Source organism: Coturnix japonica, chromosome 9 (assembly GCF_001577835.2).
Source record: "Coturnix japonica isolate 7356 chromosome 9, Coturnix japonica 2.1, whole genome shotgun sequence".
NCBI lineage: Eukaryota > Metazoa > Chordata > Aves > Galliformes > Phasianidae > Coturnix > Coturnix japonica.
Window position 1 is genome coordinate 13,045,785 of NC_029524.1, and position 27,096 is coordinate 13,072,880.

At 58.2% G+C, this 27,096-nt stretch overlaps 3 protein-coding genes across 4 annotated transcripts; 1 reads left to right on the forward strand and 2 right to left on the reverse strand.

The window, feature by feature from the left end:
• The first annotated feature begins 25 nt into the window (after nt 1-25).
• On the forward strand, nt 26-15,001 carry MUC4 (mucin 4, cell surface associated). Its single transcript, XM_032446547.1, is given in 32 exon segments — nt 26-1,703; nt 1,768-2,156; nt 2,159-2,252; nt 2,255-2,307; nt 2,309-2,460; nt 2,462-2,537; nt 4,893-6,525; nt 7,027-7,166; nt 7,344-7,508; nt 7,591-7,746; nt 7,823-7,953; nt 8,156-8,244; nt 8,382-8,747; nt 8,861-8,980; nt 9,164-9,366; nt 9,708-9,786; nt 9,955-10,125; nt 10,257-10,358; nt 10,559-10,795; nt 11,110-11,244; nt 11,378-11,556; nt 11,645-11,804; nt 11,883-11,981; nt 12,091-12,273; nt 12,362-12,435; nt 12,613-12,677; nt 12,848-13,044; nt 13,212-13,380; nt 13,460-13,630; nt 14,273-14,310; nt 14,433-14,515; nt 14,685-15,001. Coding segments are annotated over 32 exon segments (6,537 nt in total). The 5' UTR covers nt 26-1,132; the 3' UTR covers nt 14,742-15,001.
• Nucleotides 15,002-15,114: 113 nt separating this feature from the next.
• On the reverse strand, nt 15,115-19,964 carry LOC107318213 (mucin-4-like). Its single transcript, XM_015871790.2, has 11 exons — nt 18,576-19,964; nt 17,868-18,007; nt 17,624-17,788; nt 17,302-17,454; nt 17,018-17,148; nt 16,852-16,940; nt 16,308-16,487; nt 16,060-16,212; nt 15,854-15,973; nt 15,580-15,618; nt 15,115-15,495 (listed from the first exon to the last, which is right to left on the reverse strand). The coding sequence occupies exons 1-11, from the start codon at nt 18,703-18,705 to the stop codon at nt 15,479-15,481; spliced, it is 1,317 nt and encodes a 438-aa protein (XP_015727276.1). The 5' UTR covers nt 18,706-19,964; the 3' UTR covers nt 15,115-15,478.
• Nucleotides 19,965-20,105: 141 nt separating this feature from the next.
• LOC107318214 (collagen alpha-1(I) chain-like) lies at nt 20,106-24,901 on the reverse strand. Of its 2 annotated transcripts, none has more exons than XM_015871791.2 (3): nt 24,766-24,901; nt 22,484-23,920; nt 20,106-21,076 (listed from the first exon to the last, which is right to left on the reverse strand). In XM_015871791.2, the coding sequence occupies exons 1-3, from the start codon at nt 24,824-24,826 to the stop codon at nt 20,673-20,675; spliced, it is 1,902 nt and encodes a 633-aa protein (XP_015727277.1). In that variant the 5' UTR covers nt 24,827-24,901; the 3' UTR covers nt 20,106-20,672. The 2 variants fall into 2 exon arrangements, with proteins under 2 accessions (XP_015727277.1, XP_015727278.1); XM_015871792.2 differs by having other exon boundaries at nt 20,106-21,047; nt 22,455-23,920.
• Between the last annotated feature and the right edge of the window lie 2,195 nt (nt 24,902-27,096).

Here is a 27,096-nt window from a genome sequence, read left to right on the forward strand (position 1 = left end):
CACACACTGGGGTGACCCCATGACATGGCCCCAGTGCCCCCTGTACCCTGCTGAGGCCGTGCCACCCCCGCACCCCACAGCAGATGTGCCGGGAGCACTATGTGACTCATGCCCAGGCAGGGAGCGGCGAGCCCTGCGTCTCTTCCCCCACCCACACAGCAAAGGGGTTGTGCAACCGCATGGCACCGCAGAGCTGCAGCCAGGTGCTGGGGAGCGGGGGTTGGGGATGGCACTCTGTGCACCCTGAGCATTGTTGGAATGCGTTGCCTGGGTGCCCTGAGGTGCAAAACCTCGTAGAAGGGAAGGGGGACCTCGGTGCACAAACCTGGGTGTGTGAGCACGGGTGTGGGGTTGGGTGCTGGTGGTCCCCAGGGGGAGTGGTGGGTGCACAGGGGCCGCTGTGTGCTGGGTGAATATCACTGCCTTTCCCTGGTTTAAGGTGACCTGCAACCACAGCACGGCTCAGCCCATGTGAAACCACCCCCCACCCCCCTACAGCCCAGCTCTGCGTGGGTGTTTGTAATGGGATACACACTGATGGTGCAGATAACCCCCTGCACGCAACGGCCATGTTAAGGTTATTGGCCCTTAGCACAATGCCCCCCACCTCTGGGGGCATCGGAGCAGGTGGGGTGGGCACTACTGGGTGTGAGGTGGAGGTCTGATGGATGCTGCCCAGTCTCTGTGCATCCTGGGGGGCAATGAGGTGCCCTGGGGGATGGGGAAGGGTTAAGCAGTGCAGGACCCTGAGGCAGCTGCTCCCTTCCTTCTTCCTCCTTGGCAGCAGGCCCATGGGTTCTGGGGGTTATCGTCTACCTGGACAAGCATGGCTGGGACTTAGCAGCAAACAATGTGGGGTGGGCATGGGGCTGGGGTGAGCACCCCCTCCATGCAGTATTGGAGACCTGAGCCCACTTTGCCATCCTGTGGCCTTTTGCAGCCCATTCAGTGGTGTCAGGAGGTGATAACTCTAAGTGCATCTAATCCTTGAGGTGTAAGATGTGTGTTCACCTTATATAGGGTCATAAAACCTCGTGGCTAAAGCAAGGGCTGAAAGGACGACCCCAACCACCAGCACATCCTCAGGGCTGGGGCATGGCTGTCTCTATGGGCTTGGGGAGCTGTTAGTGGCATGTGGCATCCCCACATGGCAGTGGTGGCTGGAGGAGGGCTGGCACAGGGCAGTGCTCACCGGAGGAGCCGCCTCGTTGCATCACTGCCCCTCGGACAGAAAGGAAGTGCCAGCAGTGCCGGGAGCCATTGTGGCCACGCTATGGGGCAGCTGCTGTGGAGCTGCGTGCTGTGGGGACTCTGGGTGCTGCCAGGTGAGTGCCGGGGTCGGCCGCGTCATTGGGGCAGCTGGGCACACCACGGTGCCAAGGTGGCGTGGGGCTCTGTCCTGCAGCAGCCTGCATGGTGGGGAGGAGAGATGGGCATCCGGTGGATTACAGTGGGAACCAAAGGGCCGGTTGCTCAACCTGCCCTTGCTCACACCCAAGCCCCACCAGGGAAGTCGGGAGCAGTGGGCACGGGGCCCCTTGTCCCAGCACAGGACTCAGCAGAGCTGGTTGGCAGCTCCCACATGCCTGACAGCATCAGTGCCAAACAACATCTGGATATATCACCCACTGTGCCCGAGCTGGGCATGTGCCAGCTGTCCCCTGGCCGAGCGGAGCAGCCCTCTTCCCTCAGGGATGGTTCAGGTAATGCCGGATTGGAGCTGATCGCTGCCCACCAGGGAGCTCAGCCCAGTGCTCAGGTGAGCAGTGTGTGGAATTGCCTTCTGTCTCCTCACAGGCAGTGCAGTGCCGCAGATGGTGCTGGCAGCACTGGACCTCATGAGCTCTAGTGAGGAGCAGGAGATGCCTTCTAGTGCAGCAGGCTCTGGGGGAGCAGCAGGACGAGACAGTCCCCAGGCAGGGCTTCCCTACCCAGAACAAACCAACTTGCTGACCATGGCTCCTGGCACCACTCGAAACTCATCCCCTCTTCCAGGAGGGCACTCAATGGCTGTAACCCATGGGAAGAGGGATGCAGAGCCACCTACAGCCACGCTGACCCCAGCTCTGCATGTGCCCACGGAGGAGGGGACAGACTCCCCTGTGCTACTGGGCAGCAGCAGCACTCCCACAAAGTCTGTGGAAGAACACAATTGCTCTTGCAGAGCACAGCTGGGCAGCCCACACCAGGTACAGCTGTACCTCTACAAGAAGAGATCGTGGACCTGGAACATGTAGGTTCCACCAGCATGTTGACAGGAGGTGTCCAGCACCCAGTGGAGGTTTGTTACCACCAGTGACACACTCATCCTGCAAATCCTCTGGTGCTGGGGACAGAAGCACCTTCCTCAGCCACCAGCACAGCGACTGATGGTGATGGGTTGGTGCAGACTCACAGTGCTGTCACTGCGGAGGGGACACTGGGAACAGCACAGGCCACAGTGCTGTCTGATGTCCAACAGCACAGGGACATCACCCCACTCCTTCACCTGGATCCCAGCTGAGCCTTTCACAGCCGCTGTGCACCTGTCCCAGGAGGTGACACCAGGCCTGGATGAGGACACCTCTCCTTTTGTCACAGCTGCCAGCATCAGAGTGGGGGACACAGAGCCTCCATCAACCACGTCTGACCGTGTCACATCTGCCATGCCAGCAACCACAGGGACTGCCCATCATGATGGAATACAGGAATCAGGGACCGTGATTCCCCCCGGTAAAGTGTCAGAGGTGGTCACCCCTTCTTCTGCCACCAACAGTATCAGCAACCCCACAGCTACAGGTCTTCCAGCCCTGCACAGCTGAAGATGGGCTGCACAGAGACACTGCCACCACCCACCCCCACATCAGCTCTCAGCTCCATGCCTCCACCACTGTACCAGCTCCTGGCACACCAACCATGGCCATGGATGTCACCACAGCATTGCATGTGCCCACTGCCCCTTTTTCAGCCCTGGGCAGTGCTGAGATGGTGTCTGTCACTGCTGAAGCCACCACGGGCACTGCTGTCCTGCAGACTGAGGGCACTCCAATGGAGCTGAGCATGGGGACTGTCTCCAGTGCGTCACTTGCTGCATCACTCCAGATGGTGGTCCCTGGAGGAGGATACAGCACTGGGACCCAGGGCAGTGACAGCTGCCCACTACCACCCGATGGCAGCACCCCCTGGATGGCGCAGTCAGACAAGGACTCCAAGCTTTAGGACTGACTCATATGGACCAGCCATGGGCATGCAGTCAGCATCTCCACATGTACCCATGGAGAAGGGGCCAGAGTACCCAGTGGCCACTGGCGGCAGCGCACACTTCCACAAGCCTTGTGGGTCACCAGGGCTCTGCAGGCACAGCTGGGCAGCCACACCAGGTACAGCGTGTACCCTACAGAAGAGATCGTGGACCTGGAACATGTAAGCTGCACCAGACTGTTGGACAGGAGGTGTCCCAGCACCAGTGGAGGTTTGTCACACCAGTGAACTCATCCTGCAAATCTCTGGGTTGGGGACAGAAGCACCTTCCTCAGCCACCAGCACACGCGACTGATGGTGATGGGATTGGTGCAGACTCACGAGTTGCTGTCACTGCGGAGGGGACACTGGAACAGCACAGGCCACAGTGCTGTCTTGATGTCCAACACCAGCAAGGACATCACCCACTCCTTTCACCTGGATCCCAGTGACGCTTTCACACGCCGCTGTGCACCTTGTCCCAGGACGGTGACACCAGGCCTGGACGGAGGCCACCTCTCCTTTTGTCACAGCAGCCCGCATCAGAGCGGGGGACCAGAGCCTGCATCAAACCACGTCTGACCGTGTCACAATCTCCTGCCCTGCCAGCAACCACAGGGACTGCCATCATGATGGAATACAGGAATCAGGGACCGTGATTCCCCCAGGCACAGCGTCAGAGGCGGTCACCCCTTCTCCTGCCACCAACAGTATCAGCGAGCCCACAGCTCCAGGGTCTTCCAGCCCCTGGCACAGCGGAAGATGGGCTGCACAGAGACACTGCCATCACCACCCCACGTCAGCTTCAGCTCCATGCTCACCACTGTACCAGCTCCTGGACACACCAACCATGGCCATGGATGTCACCACAGCATCACATGTGCCCACTGCCCTGTTTCCAGCCCTGGGCAGTGCTGAGATGGTGTCTGTCACTGCTGAAGCAACTGAAGACGCTGCTGTCCTGCAGACTGAGGGCACTCCAATGGAGCTGGGCATGGGGACTGTCTCCAGTGCAGTCACTGCTGTGTCACTCCCAGATGGTGTCCCTGGAGGAGGATACAGCACCGGGACCCAGGCAGTGACAGTTGCACCCACTACCCACCCCGATGGCAGCACCTCTGGATGGGCAGGTCAGACAAGGACTCCAAGCTTTAGCACTGACTCATATGGACCAACCATGGGCATGCAGTCAGCATCTCCACATGTACCCATGGAGAAGGGGCCGAGTACCCCAGTGCCACTGAGCAGCAGCACCACTCCCACAAGGCCTATGGGGTCACCCAGGGCTCTGCAGAGCACAGCTGGGCAGCCCACACCAGGTACAGCTGTACCTCTACAAAGAAGGGATCGTGGGCCTGGAACATGAACCACATGCCACCAGCATGTTGACAGGAGGTGTCCCAGCACCCAGTGGAGGTTTGTTCATCGGTAGGACACTCATCCCTGCAAATTCTCTGTGCTGGGGACAGAAGCACTTCTCAGCCACCAGCACAGCGACTGATGGTGATGGGTTGGTTGCAGATCACAGTGCTGTCACTGAGAGGGGACACTGGGAAACAGCAAGGCACAGTCTGCTGTCTGATGTCCAACACAGAACCAGGGACATCAACGCCCACTCCTTCACCTCGGATCCCGCTGAGCCTTTCACAGCCGCTGTGCACCTGTCCCAGGAGGTGACACCAGGCCTGGACGAGGCCACCTCTCCTTTTGTCACAGCAGCCAGCATCAGAGTGGGGGACACAGAGCCTCCATCAACCACGTCTGACCATGTCACATCTCCTGCTGTGCCAGCAACCACAGGATCTCCCCATCATGATGGAATACAGAAGCCAGGGACCGTGATTCCCCCAGGCACAGCATCAGAGGCGGTCACCCCTTCTCCTGCCACTGTTGATGCCAGCGAGCCCACAGTCCCAGGTCTTCCAGCCCCTGGCACAGCTGAAGATGGGCTGCACAGAGACACTGCCATCACCCACCCCCATGTCACCTCCCAGCTCCATACCAGCACTGTACCAGCTCCAGGCATGCCAACCACAGCCATGGATGTCACCACAGCATCACATGTACTCACTGCCCCTTTTCCAGCCCTGGGCAGTGCTGAGACAGCATCCATCAGTACTGAAGCAACCGCAGGCACTGCTGTCCTGCAGACTGAGGGCTCCTCGATGGGGCTGGATATGGGGACAGTCCCCAGCATGGCCCCTGCCGTATCACCCCCCGATTACAGCACAGTTGGGCGAATAATAGGGTCAGTGACTCTGGGATTGAGCAGCAGCACACAGACATCAACAGCCTCAGTCCCAGCTGGAAACCCCACAGTGGATGTCCCTGCAGCCACAGCCAACACTGAGAGCACTTCTGTGGTGTCAGCACAACCAGAACCATATCCTTCTAGTGCCAGCACCACTGCTCAGCTGGGCACAACCACAGCAATCCACAGCCATAGCCTTGCCCGGCTGACAGTGAATATGGACACCTCCTCAGCTACCAACCCCATGGCCGGAGATGCTGTGCTGGGTAACAAAAGGACCATCCCAGTGTCACCATCTGCAGTGGGCAGCCAACATCCTCCCACGTCCCTGGCATCAGTCACACCACTGTCCCCTGCCCTCAGTCGTGGTGCAGCTGAGCAAGGTGTGAGCAGTCTGGCAGTGGTGGCATCCTCCGCCACACCGACTGTGGTGGCATCCATCACACCCAGTGCCAGTGTCACTGGTCCAGCAGTGGTGGCACCCTCCGTCACACCCAGTGTCAGTGCCACTGTTCCAGCACAGGGAACAGGAGATGCTTCTCTCAGTAGGGTCACAACACCCTCCTCCTCTGTTCCCAGCATCTCTCTGGGTCCACACAGCCCACATGTCACCCCAGGGACACCCATCAAGGCCACCAGCAGTCCCCGTGACCCAGCCTTGAGGGATTCCAGCACACACACATGGGAAGCCACAGCCATGTCCTGGAAGGACACTGTCCCCTCCAGCAATGCCGTAACGCCAGCTGGCTCACCCAGCACTGACACCTCCATGGTGACCAGGCACACCACGGTGTCATCTCCTACAGCAAAGGTCACCATCAGTGCCCAGTCCCATTCTGCCATGTACGATGTCCCCACTGCTCTGACAGCGACAAACCACAAGGTCACCTCTGTGTTTGCTGCCATGTCCATCCCTGCCAAGGGCACACCAGCAGCCAGCAGCCCTACCAGTGCAGCTCCAGGCTCAGGGGCACAGAATGGACCAACCACAGCACCAGGGACATCTGTTTATGCCACCTCCCAGAATCCTGTGTCCAAGCCTGGCACTAAGCTCGGTAAGTCAATTTTCTTCCGCTTTCCCAACATGAAGGGGAGGAGGGGACCCTTATTTTCACAGCTTAAGGGTGAGAATTCACTTAATACCTGCTCACATCCTTGCCCACCCCTGGCCATGCTCTTACCCCGGAGGCAATGAGCATCTGCAGGCACACTCCCCCACCGTATGGACGTGTCAGGGTTCATATTGGGTCCATTATTCACAGCATTTCAACCCAAAATCAGAGGAGTCACAGAGAATAAAGTGCCTTATTTCCTCCAGATGCAATCCCTGCCTCCTGAGTCACCGCAAAGCCAAATTGGGTTAAAAATCACAATGGCATTTGGGGGGGGGGGGGGGAGGGGAGTAGTCATCTTTGGGGATGGCTCTTGGAATTCAAGCAGGGAGGAGGGACCCAGTGCCAAAATCACACCCCAGGGTGAGGAGAAATGAAAGCTGGAGCAGAAGTTAATTGTTTAATTGTTTCTAACCGCCCCAATTAATGTCCTGCCTGTGTCAGCCCCGGCAGTGTCACTGTACCCATTTGGGGCAGCAGAAGGGGACACAGAGTGCGTCCAGAGGACAGTGGACTTTAACTCCCCACTGCTGAGGCCAGAGATCGGATTCCCCTTGGGGAAAGCACTGCGGGACACCCTCTACGTGAGTTCTTGTGCCTATATAAGGGCTGTGCAGCCTGTTCTGTAAGAAAAAATAGCAACCAATCCACACAAACGGAACAGAAACCTGATTTAATGTTGGTTTTTTTCACCAGCTAAAATTACTTTTTTCTTCTGCTTGTATGCATGTGGGTACAACCTAACCTGTCATCCTGCTCAGTTTACAGACAATGGACAAATCATTTTCCCACCCACGGACAGCCACGTCCCTTCCAACCCCCACCCCCCATCCCAGGGCTTCAGTGGCCACGAGGCTTTACCCATGGTGGCCGCCTTTTGGGATGATGCGGATTTCTCTCGCGGTGTTGGCACCACCTGGTACCAGGTCAGGGTCATTGGGGACCTACAGGCTGTGACCCTGTTCCCCCCCAGTCCTCACCCACTGAAACCCCTCCTGCAACCCACAGGAGTACCCCACCCTCGGCTCCATCCAAGATCCTGTTGTCCACGACGTGGAAACAAAGATTCAGAAATACCTGCAGGTGCCATACTCTGCTAAATGGACCCTGAAGGTGACATGGGAGAAGGCTCCAGCGTACCCGTCCCATCTGGATGACACACAGGTGATGAAGGGGGCTGTCACTAACAACAGATGGGGTGCAGCAGTGGGGTGCTAATGGGGTTCTATGGGTTCCCCAGACCAACACATACCAGGCGGTGCTCTCCACTGATGGGAGCCGCTCCTTCGCCCTGCTGCTGTACCAGGATGGTGGCATGAGGTGGGACTACGCTGGGCTGGCAGCCAGGGATGTGCTCATCGGCTTCTCCAGGTGCTGTGTCCCTCTGTGTGTGTGTCCCCAGAGAGACCCCTACCTCTCACCTCTAAAATAGCCATGTCCCTTTTCAAGCTTCACTCTCCAAGGAAAATCCACAAAGCTGCCCAGCCCTGACTCCTGCCCGCAGTGTACTGTGTGCAGGAACATAACCCTAACCTAACTCTAACCTAAACCTAGGGATCCTCTCTTTATCTAGTGGTGATGGCTATGCCCAGAACAGCGAGCTGACCAAAGAGCCACCGGCTGTGAGGTACCGTCCAGACCAGCACCACAGCTCCAGCACTGGTATGGCACCAGGAGAGACCCTCAATCCACTGCTGGGGGGGATGGATGGTGCTGGGACCCTCTTTCTGTACAAGCCCCACTGTGGGGTTTCAATGGTTGCTGCAGTCTTGCTGTGCTTTCTTCCTGTTGCCCCCCAGATGTGCGTGGGCTCTGGCTGTTCCGACTGGACAGCCACAGCCAGGTGAACTACAGGCTGCAGTGCCTGGCATGGCTGCAGGCACAGCCACCACCATCCACCTGGAGCATGGAGCTGCCACCCTGCCCCTGCTCACGGCCCCAGGCAGAGCTGGACCCCCGATATCGCCGGAGCAGAAGTGCTGAGTCCCCTCCTGCACCTGGGGTGCCCACTGTACCCCAAAATACTTCAGATCTCTTTGTGACAGTGCTGCGCACCACATCCCCCAGCCGAATGGGAGCTGGGGTGCGGTGTGTGTACCATGGCACAGGGTTCTTGGAAGGATGGTTGGAGAGATTCTGGAGCCCACCCACCGACCCTTCAGACAGTGAGTGGGCACTGCCCTGTCCCAGCCCTAAAGCAACCCCAGGGTCAGCCTGCACTCTGCAGGAACAGTTGGGACCCCCACGCCCCCAGTACCCAGACACTGTATCCCCACAGATGGGGAGCTGGAGGCGTTTGAATGGTGTTGCCAGCATGTGGGGAAGCCTCATTTCTGCACCATGTACAGCGAGAAGAGACCAAGAGTTGGCTGTGAGGGATATGTGCCACCCACCAATGGTAGGTCCCCTTCCCCTGTGGTGGGGCACTGAGCAGGTAGCGTGGCCATACCCATGTAGACTGTGGTTTGCTGTATCCAAGTGGAGACTGCTGAGCACTGTGGTTTGCTTTCCTCCATGCAATGACAACAGCATTTGCTTTCCTTTCTCTTCTCAAAACAACTCAATTTCCTTTGAACCACAGGCAATGCCTTTGGGGACCCCCACATCACCACCCTGGATGGCCTCACCTACACCTTCAATGCACTCGGGGACTTCGTGCTGCTGCTGGCCAGCGATGCCCACACCAGCTTTGTGCTTCAAGGGCGCATGGCCCGCACTGGCACAGCCCAGGCCACCAACTTCATGGCCTTCGTTGCCCAGTACACCACCACCACCCCCACAACAGTGAGTAGAGCTGCTCTCTGCACCCCTTTTGGTAAGTGATATCTTCCATTGTCACCAAAGCAGCCCTTGAGAGAGCTCTGAGCCTGGAGCCCACACGTTGCAATGGTCAACCACTGATGGTCAGCCATGAAGCCCCAATGTGCCCTGTGACAGGAGCAGCGGAGGGCACTCACCGTCTTTACCCATGCAGCCATCTAAGCTGTGCTGTCATATGTTTGCTGGGGTAAAGACATCTTCCAGGATAAGCACCTCTTCTGGCGGACAGGGTCCAGCAGTGTGTCCTCAGCAGGAGGTGGGGAGGACAAGCAGGAGGGCCATCCTGAGCAGTTATCCATTTGCAGGTTGAGTGGACCTTGGGGAGCCATAATGAGGTCCAAGTTCTGGTGAACTACAAAACCATTCAGTTTTCTTATTCCCAAGGTAAGGTGGATGTGGTGTTAAATGTTAACTGTATCTGAGGGGAATCAGGGGTATATCCATCCCACAGGAACTTGGCAAGTGTGGGTGGGAATGCTCCCCTCCCTGAATTCAGAGACATCATTTCAGATCCCAGACTCAAGTGGGCTCCCTCTGTGTCTTCTTTCACAGACATGGATGCTGAGGTGTACTACAGCCCTGGTGTCCTGCTGGTCAACACCTCCTCCATCACGGCCGTCTTTGATGGGACCATCTCCATCTCCATCTCAGCCAGCTCTGGGATGCTCAGTGCAGTATGCAGCCTGCTGGAGCAGTACCACAATGGCACCAGGGGCCTGCTGGGTGAGGACCCTGCCAGCATCCCCTCACCTCTCCTCCAGCACTGCTGCAGGGCCAGGGACAAGGTCCCCTTCCCAGCCCATAGCTGCTGGAAAACCCATAGGGACTCTAATCTCACAGTGAATTTCCACCAGGTGTATGGAACCACAACCCAGCAGATGACTTGCAGATGCCAAATGGAACCAACATCCCTGTAAACAGCAGTGAGGAAGATATATTTAACTATGGGATGACCTGTAAGTCTGAGCTTGGGAACCAGCCTGGCCATCCCACACTCTGACACCTTCTGGCCATGCACTGGCTGGGGAGATTTGGACACTGAGCAAAACTAGTGCTAATGGAGCGTTTCAGTCTTTTCACCACCACATGGAAACCAGCCCTAAAAAGAGCTAACCTTAAAAACACGAGGTCCTGTCCATGACATGCTCTCTTGCAGGGTCTGTTGGAGAGAACAGCCTGTTTGCCCAGCCCCTGGCTGCACCAGTAGGAACCTTCAACCCCATCTTCTTGTCTGAGCTGCTACAGGAGAACCAAAGCCATTATCAGCTGGCAGCCTCGCAGTGCCACGGCTGCAGGGAATGCATCTATGACATGCTGAGCACAGGGGATGTGGCCCTGGGCCTGGCCACCCAAAGCCTGGTGGAGGACTTCCAGAAGAGAAAGGCAGCACTCAGTAAGTGGGGTGGGGTGTGGGGAACTGGGAAGAGCCCTGCTCCCTCCCTGGGGCTATATGAGGCAAGAAAAGTGCCACCAAGGTCTCGAGCTGCAGTGCATGGCTGGCTCATCTCCAGTCCTGGGAGATGCCACCAAAGTCTTGAGTTGCATGACATGACTGGCTGGTACTCAGGCCTTGGAGATGCCACCCAGAAGGGATTTTGTTGGGTGGCCGTGGCTACATCTGCCCAAGGCCACCTCATCACTGCAAGGTACATAGGCCAAGGGATGCCAAGATCTCGTGGTGAGCACACAGGGCTGCTCTTCCCTCAGATGCCTTCCCTCCCATCATCACCGGCAGCCCATTGCTCACAGCATTCCGGACAGAACGAGTCACCAGGCAGTACCGAGCTGCAGGCCCAGGAGTACGCTTTGTCCCTCATATCTCACCACAGCTCAACATATCAGGTAGGGATGGAGAGAGGGGACAGGATGTTGGCAGGACGGGCACTGAACAGATGTTGTGTTCCGAATGGAACTGCTCCAGGAGGGCTGGGACGTGACCACTGCCACATCCCCCCTCTTCCTCCGCTTCCTGCAGAGGACGGCATGCTGACGTGGGAGCCCCGTGGGACAGCCCCGCTCAGCATCACCCTGCAGGCTGTCAGCCCTCACCTCCCCCCAGCCCTCCTGCAGCTCAGCTTCACCCTGTGCAGCTGCCGCAGCATCCAGCAGTGTGACTACAGCAGCACGACCACCATCGCCAGCTCCTCCTTGCAGGTAGCAAAGCCCTGGGATGTCCCCCTGCCACCAGCCCCATCACATCCATCCTCATGTCCCCTAAGCCAATGTCACAATCCCTTGGCAGCTGGCAGCCTGCATGTGTGACGATGGATATTGGGGCTCCTTCTGCCAGCACGCACCGGACCCCTGTGCCCAGGGCTGCTTCCCTGGGGTGGGCTGTGACCCACACACCGGCTGTGGTCCCTGCCCACCTGGGCTGACCGGCGATGGGCTGCACTGTGCAGGTGATGTGGGCTCATTATGGGAATGAGCACTGGGGCCTTGAGGGGTTTCTCTTGGTGCCACTCTGCATTGCACTGCAGATATTGATGAGTGTGTGCAGAAGGCGGCATGTCAGGGGAACCTCACCTGCACCAACACTGTGGGCAGCTATACCTGCTCCTGCCCCAGCGACACGGCAGGTGAGTGTGAGCATCCTGGGATACCTGGTTTTGCATGGGAAAACCAGAAAAACACCTCGGCTCCAAAAAGCAACGTCTGCTTCCTGCACTGTGTATTCCCATCCCACAGGGGAGGGTCTGGGATGCGGCACTGCCTGCAGGTCCCACTCCTGCCCTGTGGGCTTCTGCAGCAACGGGGGACGCTGCCGCCTGCATCCCCCCTCCTGTACACCCACCTGTGAGTGTCCCCCAGCATTTACTGACCAGCACTGCGTGGTGGCAGGAGGGGACTTTCAGCCCCTGGCCAGCACAGGTGGGTGCTGAGCCCCATTTGGGGCTGCCACCCATCCCAACTCACCCAGCCCTGAGACACAAAGTCACCACTACACTTTTGTCCCCAGACCTGCCCCAGAGGAGCGTGTTGCTGTGGGTTAGTGCAATGCAAAGTGCCACAGCTGAGGAAGTCAATGCCACGGTGTGTAGTGGTGGGGGAAGGGCTGTGGTTTGGGGACAGGTGGGATGTTTCAGCTTGGACTGCCCTTGCATTGCCCCCCAGGGATCCAGCTCCATGTGCCCCAGTCCTGAGCGGCCTTTGGAGCTGGGGTATAGGGTCACAGCCCTCATAAACCTCCCCCAAAATCCCTTGGTGCAGGTCACAGCCATCCTGGGCTCCCTGGAAGTGAAGGCGTTTTGGAGGAACACCAACATCACCTGCATGTGAGTGCTGAGCAGACAGGACAGGGCTTGGAATACAAAGATTTTTGCCCCTAAGGTTCTGCTTTTCCAGCCCCAGTGCTGCTAAACCCTTACAGCAGTGATCCCCTGCCCTTCATTTCCCCATAACTCATGGAGAAACTGAGGACAGCATCCAGATTCTCTCCCATCAGGACAGCTGATGGCCTCACCTTTGCTGTGGTGGCCGAATTTACCTACAACAGCAGCAGCTTTGTCATCTGGTTCCTGAATGAGGAGCTGACAGCGGCCATCACCACTGCTTTCAATGGGCAGAGGGCACGGCGAGAGGCGGGTGCAAGTCTCCCCTTTGCACACCTACACCTGGACAACATCACGGACCTGGTGAAATGTGAGTGCCCCAGTAACAAGGATGGTGGGACCATCATGGCCATCCCCTGCCACCCAGTGCACCCTGTTTGGAGGTGGTTTGGTGCTGATTGCCACCAAGGGGTCCTGGGGATGCACCTAGTGGTGTTGCTGCCCCAATCCCCTGTGCATGGACCAATCCCTCTGCAGTATCAGTCCCTGAGCTGCGGCACTACTTCTCCTGCACGCTGTATGGCTATGAGGGTTACCAGCTCGACTACGTGGGGAATGTCGGATTGATCTGCATCTCCCCCTGCAAGAAGGGCTACTGCCAGCATGGCGGCCACTGCCAGCACCTGCCTGAGGGTCCCACGTGCAGGTAGCTGTGACACTGGGGTGGGTGATGTCACCCTGCACAGTCACTCCTCCCTGTATCCAAATCTCTGTCCCCTCCACAGCTGTGTGCCCTTCTCCATCTTCTCCCCGGGCGGTGCCCGCTGTGAGCAGCTCGCTGTCAGCCTCGCTGCTTTCATCAGCATCTTGGTGGGGGCCCTGGCACTGCTCTGCCTCCTGCTCTCCATTGCCTGCTTGGCTGCGCATCTCTGCCGTCGGCGCCAGGAGCTCCAGGGGTGAGTGAAGGCTTGAGGCTGGGCCCATAAAGGTGGGTGCTGTGGGGCAGGGAGTTGAGGGTGGGTGTCAGGAAGAACTTTGCCATGCTGAATAAATGGAAAATCCATCCCAGGTAGGGGACAGGGGTGTTTTGGGGAAGGTGCCTGAGCCCCTTCAGCATCATCCACCCCATTTGCAGTTATTTGCTGCAATGAGGAGTGACAATCAGCTTCCTTCTCCTCCATGTCAGGGAGCAGTCACATTTCTTCCCTGTCCCACCCTGTGTTTGATTACAGAAGGGCTTTCTGTTGATTTTAATTTGAATGCCATCCAAATGATTTCCCCTGAAATTCACGTGTTGCTGGGAGGAGCAGGTCTGGAGCAAGAAATAAAGAGCATTGAGGGGGGAGAGCTGGCTGGGGGGGAGTGCCAACAACCCATCCCCACCTCCACCCTTTCCTTGGTGTGGGATGTGTGGGGTGAGAAGCTCTGCATCTGAGCTCCCAGTGTGTCAGAGCATATGTTTGCATTTGGGACAAGGAGAGAGATGGGGTGTGTGAAGGTGCTGTGGCTTTTTCTCCTCGGTGCTGGGGCACTGAGCACAAGGCAGGGGCTCTCCTGCCCCACCGATGTGTTGTTCCCATTCTGTCCTCCTCTCCTAGGACCAAAGGGACCTTCTGGAGGCAGCGGCCATTCTCCTGTGAGTACACCCCCAGCTTGCATTGTACCCCAGCTCTGAGCTGTGGGGCAGGCAGTGGAGTGGCCCTATGCCCCCCAGCTGTCCCCACAGAGCTCCCCCAGCTCTTTTCTTCCTCATCCCAGCCCTGATGAAGGCAGAAGAGGGGGCAGAGGCCTCAGGAAGGCTCTGGGAACCGCAGCTCCGGGCCATCGATCCATCCATCCAGGTGTGCCTGGGGTCACTGTCCTTGTGTGTGGGACAGCACAGCCATGTCCTCACCCCAGAGCTCAAAGTCTGCCTGGGATGCTGGGGACAGCGGAATCTGCACTGCTGCTGGGGCTCAGTGCAGGAGTTGTGCAACCCAAACACTGCTTGTCCTGTGTCCCTTCTTGCAGATGCGGATCAAGAGACCCCATGTCCTGCCTCCAAATCAACGCACTGTGCAGCCCTAGCATGCTCTGCTCCCAGTGGTGGGGCAGCAAGAGGGGGCTCTGTGCACAGGAAGGAGATGGAGCATACAAGGCTGTGGGATATGGCTGTGCCATGACAATATGGGTCACCAAAGCAATAGGACCTTCTGCTGAGGACCTGAAGAGGTGATCGGGGCCATTCATAGGAGTGTCTACGACAGGGCGTGCACCTGCACCGTGCAACCAGACCCAGCAATCACACCTTATTATGAACAAAACAGAATAAAAATGAGATGAGGGCATTGTGCTGAGTGACGCGTGCACCCCCAGCTCTCAACATCAGGTCACACAAACCAGTCCCTGCTCCAAGCCCAGTCCCATCCCACCCACCAGAGAGGTGGCTGCACTTCACTGGTTATGCTCAGACCCTTTGATGCTTTATTGAAGGAATGCAATGTGACAAGAATTTTGGTGCTTTTGCAACAATTCAGGTGTTCTCACACATGTAATATTATATTTCTCCCATTATTTCCAATCACAGGGTCAAACCTATGCAAGGTGAAAAGCCCCAGGTGCTGGGGGCCAAAATCCCCTGTGGTGCCATTCCCAGATAGGAGAACAGGGATGAGGGACATGGTGATAGTGCCACAGTGCTTGTCCCATCGCTGGGGGAGCAGGGACATGCAAGGGACACATAGGAGTGCTGGGTACAAATGGGAGTGAAGGGTTTGGAAGATCATCAGTGGCCCAGAGTGTGTTGTGTGCATGTGACCTGCAAGTTACTCCTCATCATCATCTGCAAGGAGATAACAAATGGTGAGAGCTCAGCCCCTGCCTCTCCTGGGCATGGGGTGAGCCTGGGACCCCCTGAGCCCCTCACCTCTCTGCTCCTCTGAGTCGCTGTCTTCTGAGGAATCCTCTGTGGATTGCAAGAAATACCAAAGCTCAGCCCACACCCACAAATGCTGCCTGTGTCTTTCCTCCCCTCCCCACATCCTGCATTGTTCAGCTCCACGGTGCTGTGTGTTACCCAGAGCACAGCACCACCCTCCTCCAAACCCTTCCCTTCTCCTCTCAGGGCTCTCACTACATTCACCATGGAGGAACTGGGGTGTCCCCCTCCAGCCCTGTGCACATGCAGGCAGGGAACCCACCTGCAATGGGTGCCTGGTACCCATCGCATCCAATCCGCGGTCTCTTCTCGTTGTAGAGGGCACAGAGGCGAGCACTCCCCGCTTGGTTGCAGCACCAATCATACAGCTTCAGCTCCTGGTCTGGGGGGAAGGAAGCACAAAATTGTGGGCTGGGAAAGGGAGAAGAGCAGGACCATCCACCATGTGTTAGAGATGCGTTAGCTTACCACGATATGGGGACGCCTGTCGGGATGCCCTCCAGTACCTCTCCTGCCGTCCCTCCACCAGCTGCCCCTGGCCATCATACAGGCAGCGGACACCAGCACCACGTGAGTTGGGTGAGGCAGAGTGCAGCATGGAAACACGAGCAGAGCCCCAGCCTGGAGCAGGGATTCAATCAGCTCATTGGGCACTTTGGGGACACCCATGATGGATGCCATAGGTGCACAGGACACACACTGGGGGTGCCACTTGCCTCCACGGCTGCTCCTGAAGCGCAGGTCCTGCTGGCCTTGCTGCAGGGTGCATGGGCAGGCAGGCAGGTCCTGGCTCCATGCCTCAGGCTCCTGCTGCCTCCCCGTCCATGCCAGACACTTCATGCGGTAGTTGATGCCCACACGGCTCTCCAGCTTGTACAGCCACAGCCCGCGGAGATCTGAATGGGGAATGGGAGATGGGAACATGGGCAGCTCCAGCAGAGAGGATGAATGCTGATGTTGTTGGGTCCCCACCATGGGACCCCAACACCAGGGAAATATTCAGGAAATGGGAGAGAGGCTTTTGCCAAGAAGAAATCTCTAAAAAATCCCATTACACCGAAAAGGGATGCACCATAACAGAACACCCCAAGGATGTTCCCAAAGTTTAGCTCATCTTCAGGGCATCACTCATACCCAGGGAACTCACTTTATGTGTCTGGGCAGAAGTGGTGGCGATAGTGAACTCAGTGACCCCCCCAGCCTGGAGCTGTCACCATGGCCATGCAGAGCATCTTCCACCCCCCCAGCCCACATTCTCACCTGTGTTGTAGCCCCTGTAGCGGTCAGGGCGATATTTTGCAGCTGGAGATCCTTGGGTCAGGTCATCATTGCGGTAATACCCATCCCCACTGCACAGAAGGAAGGGGAACAGTCAGACATCATGGGCTGCACCACCCCAGCACAGTGTCCCTGTTATACCCTATACCTGGTGTAGCCGATCAGCGCGTTGGTGGCCGGCAGCTGGGTGTAGTCCCATTGCATGCCTCCATCCTGGTACAGGATCAGGACATAGGACCTGAAGCCATCAGTGGTGAGGACAGCCTGGTATGTGTTTGTCTGGGGAGAAGCACCGAAGACAGGTAAAGGGCTGAGCAAAAAAAGGACTGATCGTCAACCTAATGATGGGTTTAACACAAGGTCAACCTAATGGGGCTTCCTGAGAAATGGTTCATTTTGGCAATTGGACACCCTCAACTCGTAGGCCCATACCCTGTAGCTGTCACGTGTCCCATAAGCAGGCGCCTTCTCCCAGGTGATCTTCAGGGTCCAGGCTGCAGAGTAGGAGGACCTCAGGTAGCGCCGGACCTTCGCTTCCACATCACGAACAAATGGTGGCTTCTCTGAGTTCAGGGTGAGGAACTCCTGTGGGTTTGGGACACAATGGGATGAGACCCCAACGGGGCCGTTTGTGATGCTGCAACCAGGGGCGTTGTTCCCATGAAGGGAAATGCCACCCATCACCCGTTAGCTCTGCATCTCAAGGGGAATCAGTCACTTCAATGCAGTCACACACAAGGATGGCTTCACTGACCTGGTAGAAGGTGGTTCCGGTGCCTCTGGAGAAGTCAGCATTGTCCCAGAACACAGCGATCATGGAAACACCCTCATGGCCAGTGAATCTATGGGCAGGTGGGTTGGGGAGCGTGAGGATGCTGCTGTCGGAGGCTGGGAAGATGATCTGCCCATTGTCTGTGAACTGAGCACAGGGGGATGGGGTTGGAGCTTTTCTACATCAGGCATTGGAAGGAGGTGCGCTCAGGGCTGCATGGACTCACATAGAGAGAATCATGCAGGGTTTTCCCAAATGGGAATCCAGTCTCAGGCTTGAAAAGTGGGGAATTGAAGTCCACTCTCCTTTGCACATACTCGTGATCATTCTCTCTTGGTCCATACCCATAGAGAGGCACTGCTGGGACTGAAAGAGAACAACCAAATTCAGAAGAAATGTCCCTATAGAGAAACTCTTTGTGTTATGCCAGCAGAAATAATTTTGCTGTCAAGGTGACACCAGCTGGACATCAGGAGGATCGGGGCACACTGGGACACCCCGACCCTGCTCCCACCCCTCTTCCTGCTCTAACTCTGCATCACCCACCTATGGGGAGTGGAGGCGGGGTCAGGGCAGCAGCCAGCTGTCCTGGAGCTGGGAGCATAGAGGACGACACATGGGTACCAACAGTGGACCCGTCGCTTGACCCCCAGCCCCATGAGCCCCATCTTGTCCCCAGGGCTGGGAGCCGGGCTGCAGGACACAGCAGGGAGTGGGGTGGCAGAGGTGGGCCCCCTTTGGCCTCCCCCTGGGACCAGGATGGATGCGGGGATGTTCACCCCACTGGCAGCCCCATGAGCTGGACTGGCAATGGTGGGGCCATCAGCATCCCCCCTGCCTTCAGCTGCTTCAGGGACCCCATGCTGGAGGAGAGGCAGCAGCAGGGCAGCCCCACCCACAGTAGCAGCCCCCCATTTCCCTGCTGTCTACTCACTTGCTGAAACTGGAGAAGACTGCTGGGGGCTGGCGGCTGCTCCCTCCTTCAGGTTTTCTGTTTCAGATGTAGAAGGCAGAGCTGGAGCACTAGGGGCACGTTGGAGCTCTTCTCCCAGTGGTGCTGGCATCCCAGAAGCTATCTCGTCCACAGGGGACCATGGCAGTTCTGGGGGGCTGCTCCCACTCTGGGTGCTGGAGGCAGAGGAGGGGCCTGAGCTGGGAACCGAGCTGTCCCCAGCCCCCTTGGAAGAGGAAGCTGTAGCCACCAGCGATGGGTTGGAGGCAGCTGGAGCCACTGGGACCAGGGGCTGTGTCTCCTGGGGGGAGGTGGGGATGGATGTGATCTGGATGGCAGTGCCCACCCCGTTTCCCCCACTGGCAGAAGCTGACCCCTGGGCTGAGGGTCCCAGTTCCCCTCCAGTCAGCTCCACCACGTTGTCTTGGCTGAGTTTGTCTCCAGAAGGTCCGACATTGGCACCGCTCTGAGTGGTGGGGGGAAGGACGGATGTTTCCTTGTTGTCCTGGAGGGCAGAAGCCCCCAAGCTTGAGCTTGAGCCAACTCCATCAGCTCTGGAGATGCCTGCTCCTGTATCTGCTCCAGCAGCTGCTTCAGGTGACAAAAGTCCATCAGCAGATGGGACGGAAGATACAGAGTGCAATGTAGCTCCCGGTCTTCCATCAGAGCCTGCAGCTGCTCCTGTCCCAGCCTGGTCCTGAGACTGCCCTGGAGCTTCTCCGTCTGCAGAGACAGACTCAGCCCCATCACTCACTCCTCCTGCAGCAGGATGGAGCCCGGGTGCAGCGCTCAGGGAGGGCTGCAGGGCACTGGGAGCATCACCTGCTCCTCCCAGGCCACTTGGGCTGGCTATATCTGAAGCGGAGGGAGCTGTGAGTACATCACTAGGGGAAGCAGGACCTGATGGGGACAGAGCACCAGGCAGCAGGTCTGTCCCAGTGCCTGGAGAGGAGCTCAGGGATGGCTCAGATGCAGCTGCACTGCTCACTCCTCCCAGCTCCTGTCCGTCCTCTCCCAGCGCTGTCAGACCTGTGCCAGGCTGCACTCCAATACCAGGAGATGGTGGCCCTGCAGGTCCATACGATGCTGAGCCGGGGGCACCTAGCACCAAAGTAAATCCACTGTCTATTCCCTGGGCCCCAGGGAGAGCTGTGTCCTCAGGAGCACCAGCTGCTGTGTCCCACGGCTGTGACCCCCCAAGGGATGGAGGTACAGGTGCTCCTGGGGCAGCACCGAGGTCAGGGCTCACTGCTGTCTCTGCTCCATTGTTGGCCTCAATCCCAGCACCATCCACAGCAGCTGGAGGTGGGAGAGCAGCCCCAGGGGCACCGAGGTCCTCAGCAGGCAGGGGTCCTGATCCTGCAGCCCCAGAGAGGTCATGGCTGGGAGCTGCAGGGCTATTTGGGGACAGTGCTGGTGCCGGAGCTCCAACCCCAGGAGCTGGAGCAGGAGGCAGCTCAGTGTGCAGCACAGATCCTGATGGGGTGTCAGCAAGGCCCTGCTGGGTGCTACTCACTGCAGGGCTTGTGTCTGCATAGGGACTTTGACTCTCTGGGATTCCTGCCTGTGCCACACCGCCTGCACTGTTGGTCCCTTGTGCCACAGTGAGCTCTGGGCCACCTTCACCATACAGAGAGCCCTGGGATGGGATGGCAGAGCCAGGACCTGCTGCTGGGATGGGTGCAGCTGCTCCATCACTGTCTGAAATAGAGGGAACTGTAAGAACGTCACTTTGGGAGGCAGAGTTGGATGGGGAATTAGCACCAGGCAGCAGACCTGTTCCAGATGCCAGCCCAGCTCCTGGAGAGGAGCTCAGAGATGGATCAAATGCAGCCCCACTGCTCACTCCTCCCAGCCCTGTCAGACCTGTGCCAGGCTGCTCCGCAATGTCAGGTGATGGTGGCCCCACGGGTTCATATGCTGAGCTGGGGGCATCCAACACTGAATTGATGCCACTGTCTGGTCCCTGGGCCCCATTTAGAGCTGTGTCCTCAGGAGCACCAGCTGCTGTGTCCCATGGCTGTGGTCCCCCAAGGGATGGGGGTACAGGTGCTTCTGGGGCAGCACCGAGGTCAGGGCTCACTGCTGTCTCTGCATACCATTGTTTGGCCTCAATCCCACGCACCATTCCCACAGCAGCTGGAGGTGGCGAGAGCAGCACCGGGGGCACCGATGGGCCTCAGCAGGCAGGGGTCCTGATCCTCCAGCTCCAGAGAGGTCGTGGCTGGGAGCTGCTGGACCATCTGGGGACAGTGCTGGTGCCAGGGCTCCTTCCCCAGGAGCTGGAACAGGGGACATCTCGGTGTGAAGCCCAAGCTCCTGGTGTGCATCAGATAGGCGGCCCTGCTGGCTGCTGCTGTCTACGAAGATCACATCACTCTGGGGCCTGTAGGCACTGCCATCCCCTGCATCTTCTGCCTGTGTTGTGTCCCCTTTGCCTGCGTCCCCTGGTGCCTGTTGTCCTGCAGCAGGCAATGCTGCACCAATCAGTAACGAATAGATGAATGGGTTGGTGGATCATCCAAAGCTGAGTTCAGACTGGTGTCAGCGTCCATCAGCTCCTGCATCACCAGATCTGTGCAGGACTGTGTCCCAAAGCGGGTGCATGGTGGGTCCCATGGGTTATATGCTGAGACTGGCGGGCATCCAACAGCTGAATTTGGTTGCCACTGTCTGGTCCCTGGCCCCATTTAGAGCTGTGTCCTCAGGAGCAGCCAGCCTGCTGTGTCCCATGCTGCGTCCCACCAAGGGATCGGGGGTACAGGGTAGCTTCAGGCAGCACCGAGGTCAGGCTCACTGCTCCATTGTGTTGCCTCAAATCCCAGCAACCATCCAAAGCAGCTGGAGGTGGAGAGAGCAGCTCCCAGGGGCATCCAAGTCTCAGCAGGCAGGTGTCCTGTCCTCCAGCTCCAGAGAGGTCCGTGGGCTGGGAGCTGCTGGAGACAGTGCTGGTGCCAGTCTCCTTCCCCAGGAGCTGGAACAGGGGACATCTCGGTGAAGCCCAGCTCCCTGGTGTGGCATCAGAGGGGCCCTGCTGGCTGCTGCTATCTACGAAGATCACATCACTCTGCGGCCTCGTGATGGCACTTGCCATCCCCTGCATCTCTGCCTAGTGTTTGTTCCCCTTTGCCTCTCCCCATGTGCCTGTTGTTCCTGCACCATCAAGGTTACAAGAAGATGATGGATTGGTGGCACCCAAAGCTGAGTTCAAGACTGGTGTCAGGTCCATCAGCTCCTGGCATCCCCGGATCTGTGCCAGGCTGTGTCCCAAAGCTGGTGATGGTGTCCCATGGGTTCATATGCTGAAGCTGGGGGCATCCAAACTGGAATTGATGCCACGTCTGCTCCTCCTGGGCCCATTTAGAGCTGTGTCCTCAGGACACCAGCTGCTGTGTCCGGCTGTGGTCCCCCCAGGATGGGTACAGGTGCTATCTGGGCAAGCACCGAGGTCAGGCTTCACTCTGCTGTCTCTGCTGCCAATTTGGCCTCAATCCCAGCACATCCACAGCAGCTGAGGTGGGGAGAGCAGACCGGTGGGCACCAAGGGCCTCGCAGCAAGGGGTTCCTGATCCTCCAGCTCCAGAGAGTGTCGTGGCTGGAGCTGCAGTATACCAACTGTGGAACAGTGCTGGTTCGAGGGCTCCTTCCCCCCGACGCCCCGCCAAAGCTGGAACAGGGAACATCTCCGTTGAAGCACACCCAGCTCCTGAAATGATTCCAAGATTAGCCATTCATCGAGGGGCCCTGCTGTGCTCTAGCTATCTACGAAGATCACATGCACTCTGGGGGCTGTGTAGGCACTGCCATGCCCTGCATCTCTATGCCTGTGTTGTGTCCCCTTTTGCCTGCGTCCCCTGGTGCCTGTTGCCCTGCAGCAGGCAATGCTGCACCATCAGGTAGAGAAGATGATGGGTTGGTGGCACCCAAAGCTGAGTTCAGACTGGTGTCAGGTCCATCAGCTGCTGTCCCCAATGGCTGTGACCCCTCTAGGGGCGGGGATGGAGATGCTCCTAAATCAGCACTGAAGTCAGGGCTCACCACTGCGTCTGTACCATCATCAGTTGCTGGAAAGGATCCGTCTGCAACCACTGGGGGTGGGAAAGCAGTGCTGGGTGAACCAGAAGTGTCTGTGGGGGCCGGAGTATCAGCACCAGGCTGTGACTGCTCTTCTCCGATGGGGCTCAGCCCTGGGGGTGGCTGCAGGGAACTCTCGGCCAGATCCACAGCCCCTGTGGGCAGGGGCACACCAGTGTCCGTGGCTGGGACATCTGCATCACTCTGCACATGTGTTGCTGGCAGCAGGGTGGCTGTGTCCCCTCTCACCCCTGGTGCCTCGATCTCTGCCAGGGCTGAGCCAGGGCCAGATGTGAGCGCTGCTGGGGCTCCCTGCCAGTCCCCATCACCAGGTCCTAGCAAACTAGCAGGGCTCGGCCCTGCCTCTCCTGCAAGAAGGGAGCTTTGACTTGGGCTTTCTGCTGTTTCCAATGCTGTCACATTCTCTGGAGGCAGCTGGGGTGAATCAGCTGTGCTGAAGACGCCATTTGCTGCATCTCCCTCATCTCTGGATTCCAAAGCTCCCCATCCTGGGGTGTCACCCACTGTTCCACCCACAACCTCACCCCATGGTGTTGGGAGAAGCCCCCCAGCACCAGGGCTGTGGGCAAGTCCATCCCCTTGGCTGTCCCCTGGCAGGGTGGCACCTTCCACCTCTGCTCCTGCAGCTGGGGGCAGAGCAGTGACATGGGGGTTGCTGGTCATTGCCTGCGCCTCTGCAGCTGATGGAATGGTGGCACTGGGGAGGAACATGGCATCAGCTGTGGACTCCAAGGCTGCTCCTGCCCTTGCTGTGGATGCTGGGATGTCTGCAAAGTCAGGGCTGCTCCCCAGGGGTGCAGCCATGGTGACCTCTGTTACGTTCTGCTTGGTGCTGGGGGTAAAATTGGGCTGTGGGGTGACAATGATGGCAGCACCTACAGCAGCTTCCAAACCACTCTGGTATTTCTGTGTTGCATCAAGAGGTGTGGCCATGTCTGTCCCAGCCAGAGGGTCTCCAGTGGGTGCCTCTGTCATTGCCCCAGTGCTCAGGCCTGCATCTCTCTCTGCACCCAGAGGGGAGCTGTACGCAGTGGTGTCTGTCACCGAATCTGGCTCAGCCCAGGATGGACCCTTGGTGGGACTCACAGGGATGCTCTCAGCCATCACGGTGTCACTGATAGTGCTTGTCCCCACAGTGCCCTGCAGCAGGGCAGTGGGCGCCTCGTTCTGCGATGGAGTGGCAGCAAATGGTCCCTCTGTGGTGACAGGGACAGCGGCGGTGGTCCCCAGCCCTGCATGGAGCACAGAGCAGAGCATTACAGTGAGGACAGGACCAGCAGTCCTTTAGCATGGGGATAGCAAGAGAGAGCACATGGGGTGGGTGGGAGGGCTGCACTGGGGATGACAGCAGGGTGACAGATGGGACATCCCTTCCCAGGAGCTCCCCTGGGCCAGAGTTGCAGGGGCTGATTTTGTGCCACCACAACAACCACCAGAGCAGACAACAGCACCCTGCAACATCACACCCAGGCTTATTTTTAGCACAGTGGTGCAACCACTGGAGGGACTAAGCTGGAGCTGGAGGATCTGCTGATACCTGGCTCTGGGTGGCTATAATTAGGGGAGCCCTAATTAGCACCCGGCAAGTGGGACTGGGTGCTCAGCCCTGGTGCTCCAGTCCATCAGGTTCCCTGCGGGCAGCCAGCCCTCATATCCCAGCTTGTTGCATGCCAGCAACCACGTGCCAGTTTGGTTTGTGGTCCTCAGTGTCTCCTGCCCATGTTATGGGGGTCCTCAACTTCCCTTCCACCCCCCTGCTTCCTCCCATTCCTCTTCCCTTCCTTCTTCCCCTTCCCCTTCTTGCCTTTCTCTCTGCTTCCTCTGTGAATGAATGATTTGCTGCAGCATCAGCATGAGGGCTGTGGGATGAGATGAGGAAGCCCTGCTGCACTCCAGTGCAGCCTTCAGTGTCCTTGTGCAGGGCAATGCCATACCCCCTATAATACTTTCTTAGCTCTTCGGCTGCAAATGATCTCAAGCACTGGACTAGGAAAGGTTTCTGATGTATCCAGAAGGAAAAAAGCATCTCTCAGCCATACCCAATGGGTATAGAATAGCAGGAAAATATGGGACATACCATTCAGAATCCATAGGCAGAATCCCATGAAGGTCGGAAGCATCCATCCCCTGGTCCCCATGCCTCGGGCAGAACTCCGGGGCACTGGAAAGAAGGGGAGAGCAGCACAGAGCAGCTCCTGCAGCCGGAGTCCAACAGGTGTGGTCCTGCTCCAAGTCCCTCCTATTTATGGGGCTGGTGAAGGAGGCAGGTCCCCTCCCTCCCCCGCTGCTCTCCCACCACGTCCCCATCCCCAGTCCCATCCCACACAGCCTTCCCCCTCCCAAGGGCCACATGGGCTCAGCACCCACCTCCTTTTGCCCTCCCCTGGGGGCTGTGGGTTCCCCCATAGAGGAGCAGCCCCTCATAGATGTGGGTGGGTGGCATCACCCTACAGCCACCAACTGGAACTGCTGGGCCTTCTGTGCCCAGGGCAAGGATGCCAAACCCTGCCCAGCTCATGGCTTCCCCAGGAAGGTCTGAAAGTAGGGGAGGAAGGATTGGGACAGCCATGGGGTGACCCCAGAGGAGCACTGGGACCCTCCCCCCCCCCGATCTGGCTATGCCAGGTGTGGCAGCAGTCGATGGGCGGCGCTGCTCCCATTCCTCCCCTTACCCTCCTTTCCCCCACAGCTCCCATTCCCACTTTCCACCCGGGGCTTCCCAATGCACGGCATTGCACAACGCCCACCAGCGAATGCTCTGCGAATCAATTAAACGCTCCTTAACCAGCAATGCCCTCGGGCAGCTCCCTCATAGCGCCATTAGAGGTGTCGTCAGGCAGTAGCCGGGTACACGCTGTGCTGCCGGAGCCTTCATTAAGCAGGATGCGGTGGCACGGCCAGCGACACCCGGAGCTCCAACCCACGCATTGCCCCCTGCCCACACACCGGGTGTAAATCACGCCGCTCCACTCACCCGCAACGAACGCCGGCACCGGGAGCGCTGTGCGAGCTGGGGGATGGGGCAGTGATGGGGTCCTACCAAGAGGTGACCCGGCTGATGCTCCCTTCTCTCTCAGCCCACTTACTGTGCCCAGGGGTTGGCACCATTCAGAGCCCCCCCAGAGGCCCCTCTAACCTTTGCTCCCCAGCTTGGGGGAATGGCACAGATTAGGGTGAGGATAGAAGTGCATCCTGTGCTCCAGCATCCACAGCATGCAGCACTGGGGCCATCATCCCTATCCTCACCCCCATCCCTATCCATGTCCTCATTTCCATCCTCATCTGCTCCTCATCCTCATCCCCATCTTCATCCCTCTCTCCATCCTCATTCCCATTCCCACCCTCTCTCTGAGGATGGTCCCACTCCCACCCGACAAAGGATCTTTGCCTTGATCCTTGTTCTGTGCTCAAAGCCCAGATCCCAACCAGCCACCGGCCCTTACAAGGATATCCCTCATCCCTAGTTACGGAAGCACAGGATGGACACTGGAGACAAGGACTGGGGCAAAGAGCACAGACAGCAGAACTGTACGGAAATAGCAGGGTCCCTCCATGCACACACCAGGGAGATGCTGGCTCCAGAGATGGGACTTGTTGGGAACATGGGTTTAGGATCAGCACTGCTGGGAACCCCATTGCCCAGGGGCTCAGCACCATCCAGTGCAGCCCTGCACAGTGGCCCTTATCGGCCTTCCTGAAATTAATGGGCTTCTTGTTCCAGCCCCGCGGAGATTACGGCATCTCCTGCTGGCAAGGGCAGAGGGAGAGCGCTCGGGGGCCGGGTTATCCATCAACCCCACGGGTTCTGGATCACTTGGTGCGCTGGGCACAGTGCGGCAGCACTGCCACAGTAGGGGTGAAGGAAGGGAAGGGTCAGAGGGGACACCAAGGTCAGAGGGGCTGGTGGTGTGTCCCAAAGGTGGGGGTCCTGCTGGGTGCCCTGGTCTGTTGCCAGGGATGATGCCGATGTAGCACAGAGGCTGAGAAATGCATTCATGGCTGGAGGAGCCCCGTGTTGCAAAGGACATCCCCATCTCACACCCCATCGCATCCACGTCCCCAGGGGGGCCTCCTCTCCATCCCAGGGTGGGGGCAGAGGGATGTGGCCAGCCCACAGCATCTCCTCCCCTTGCCATAGCAGCTATGCCAGCCAGGGACGGTGAGTACTCCGGTCCCCTTTTCATTCTCCTTCAGGACCTTTTCCTCCTTTTGTGACGCACTTTGGCTGCAGTCTCTCAGCCTTGGCCTCGTGCCACGTCCCGGGGTCTGAATTTATGGATTCAACAGGAGGTGGAATCAGCCCGGTGGGACTGAGCGTGGGAGGGCTCCTGGCCCCATGCCGTGGCGTGGGCAGAGCGTAAGGATGAGTTCCCACTGCCCCACAAAGCGCAGGGGCTGGGGACCCTTG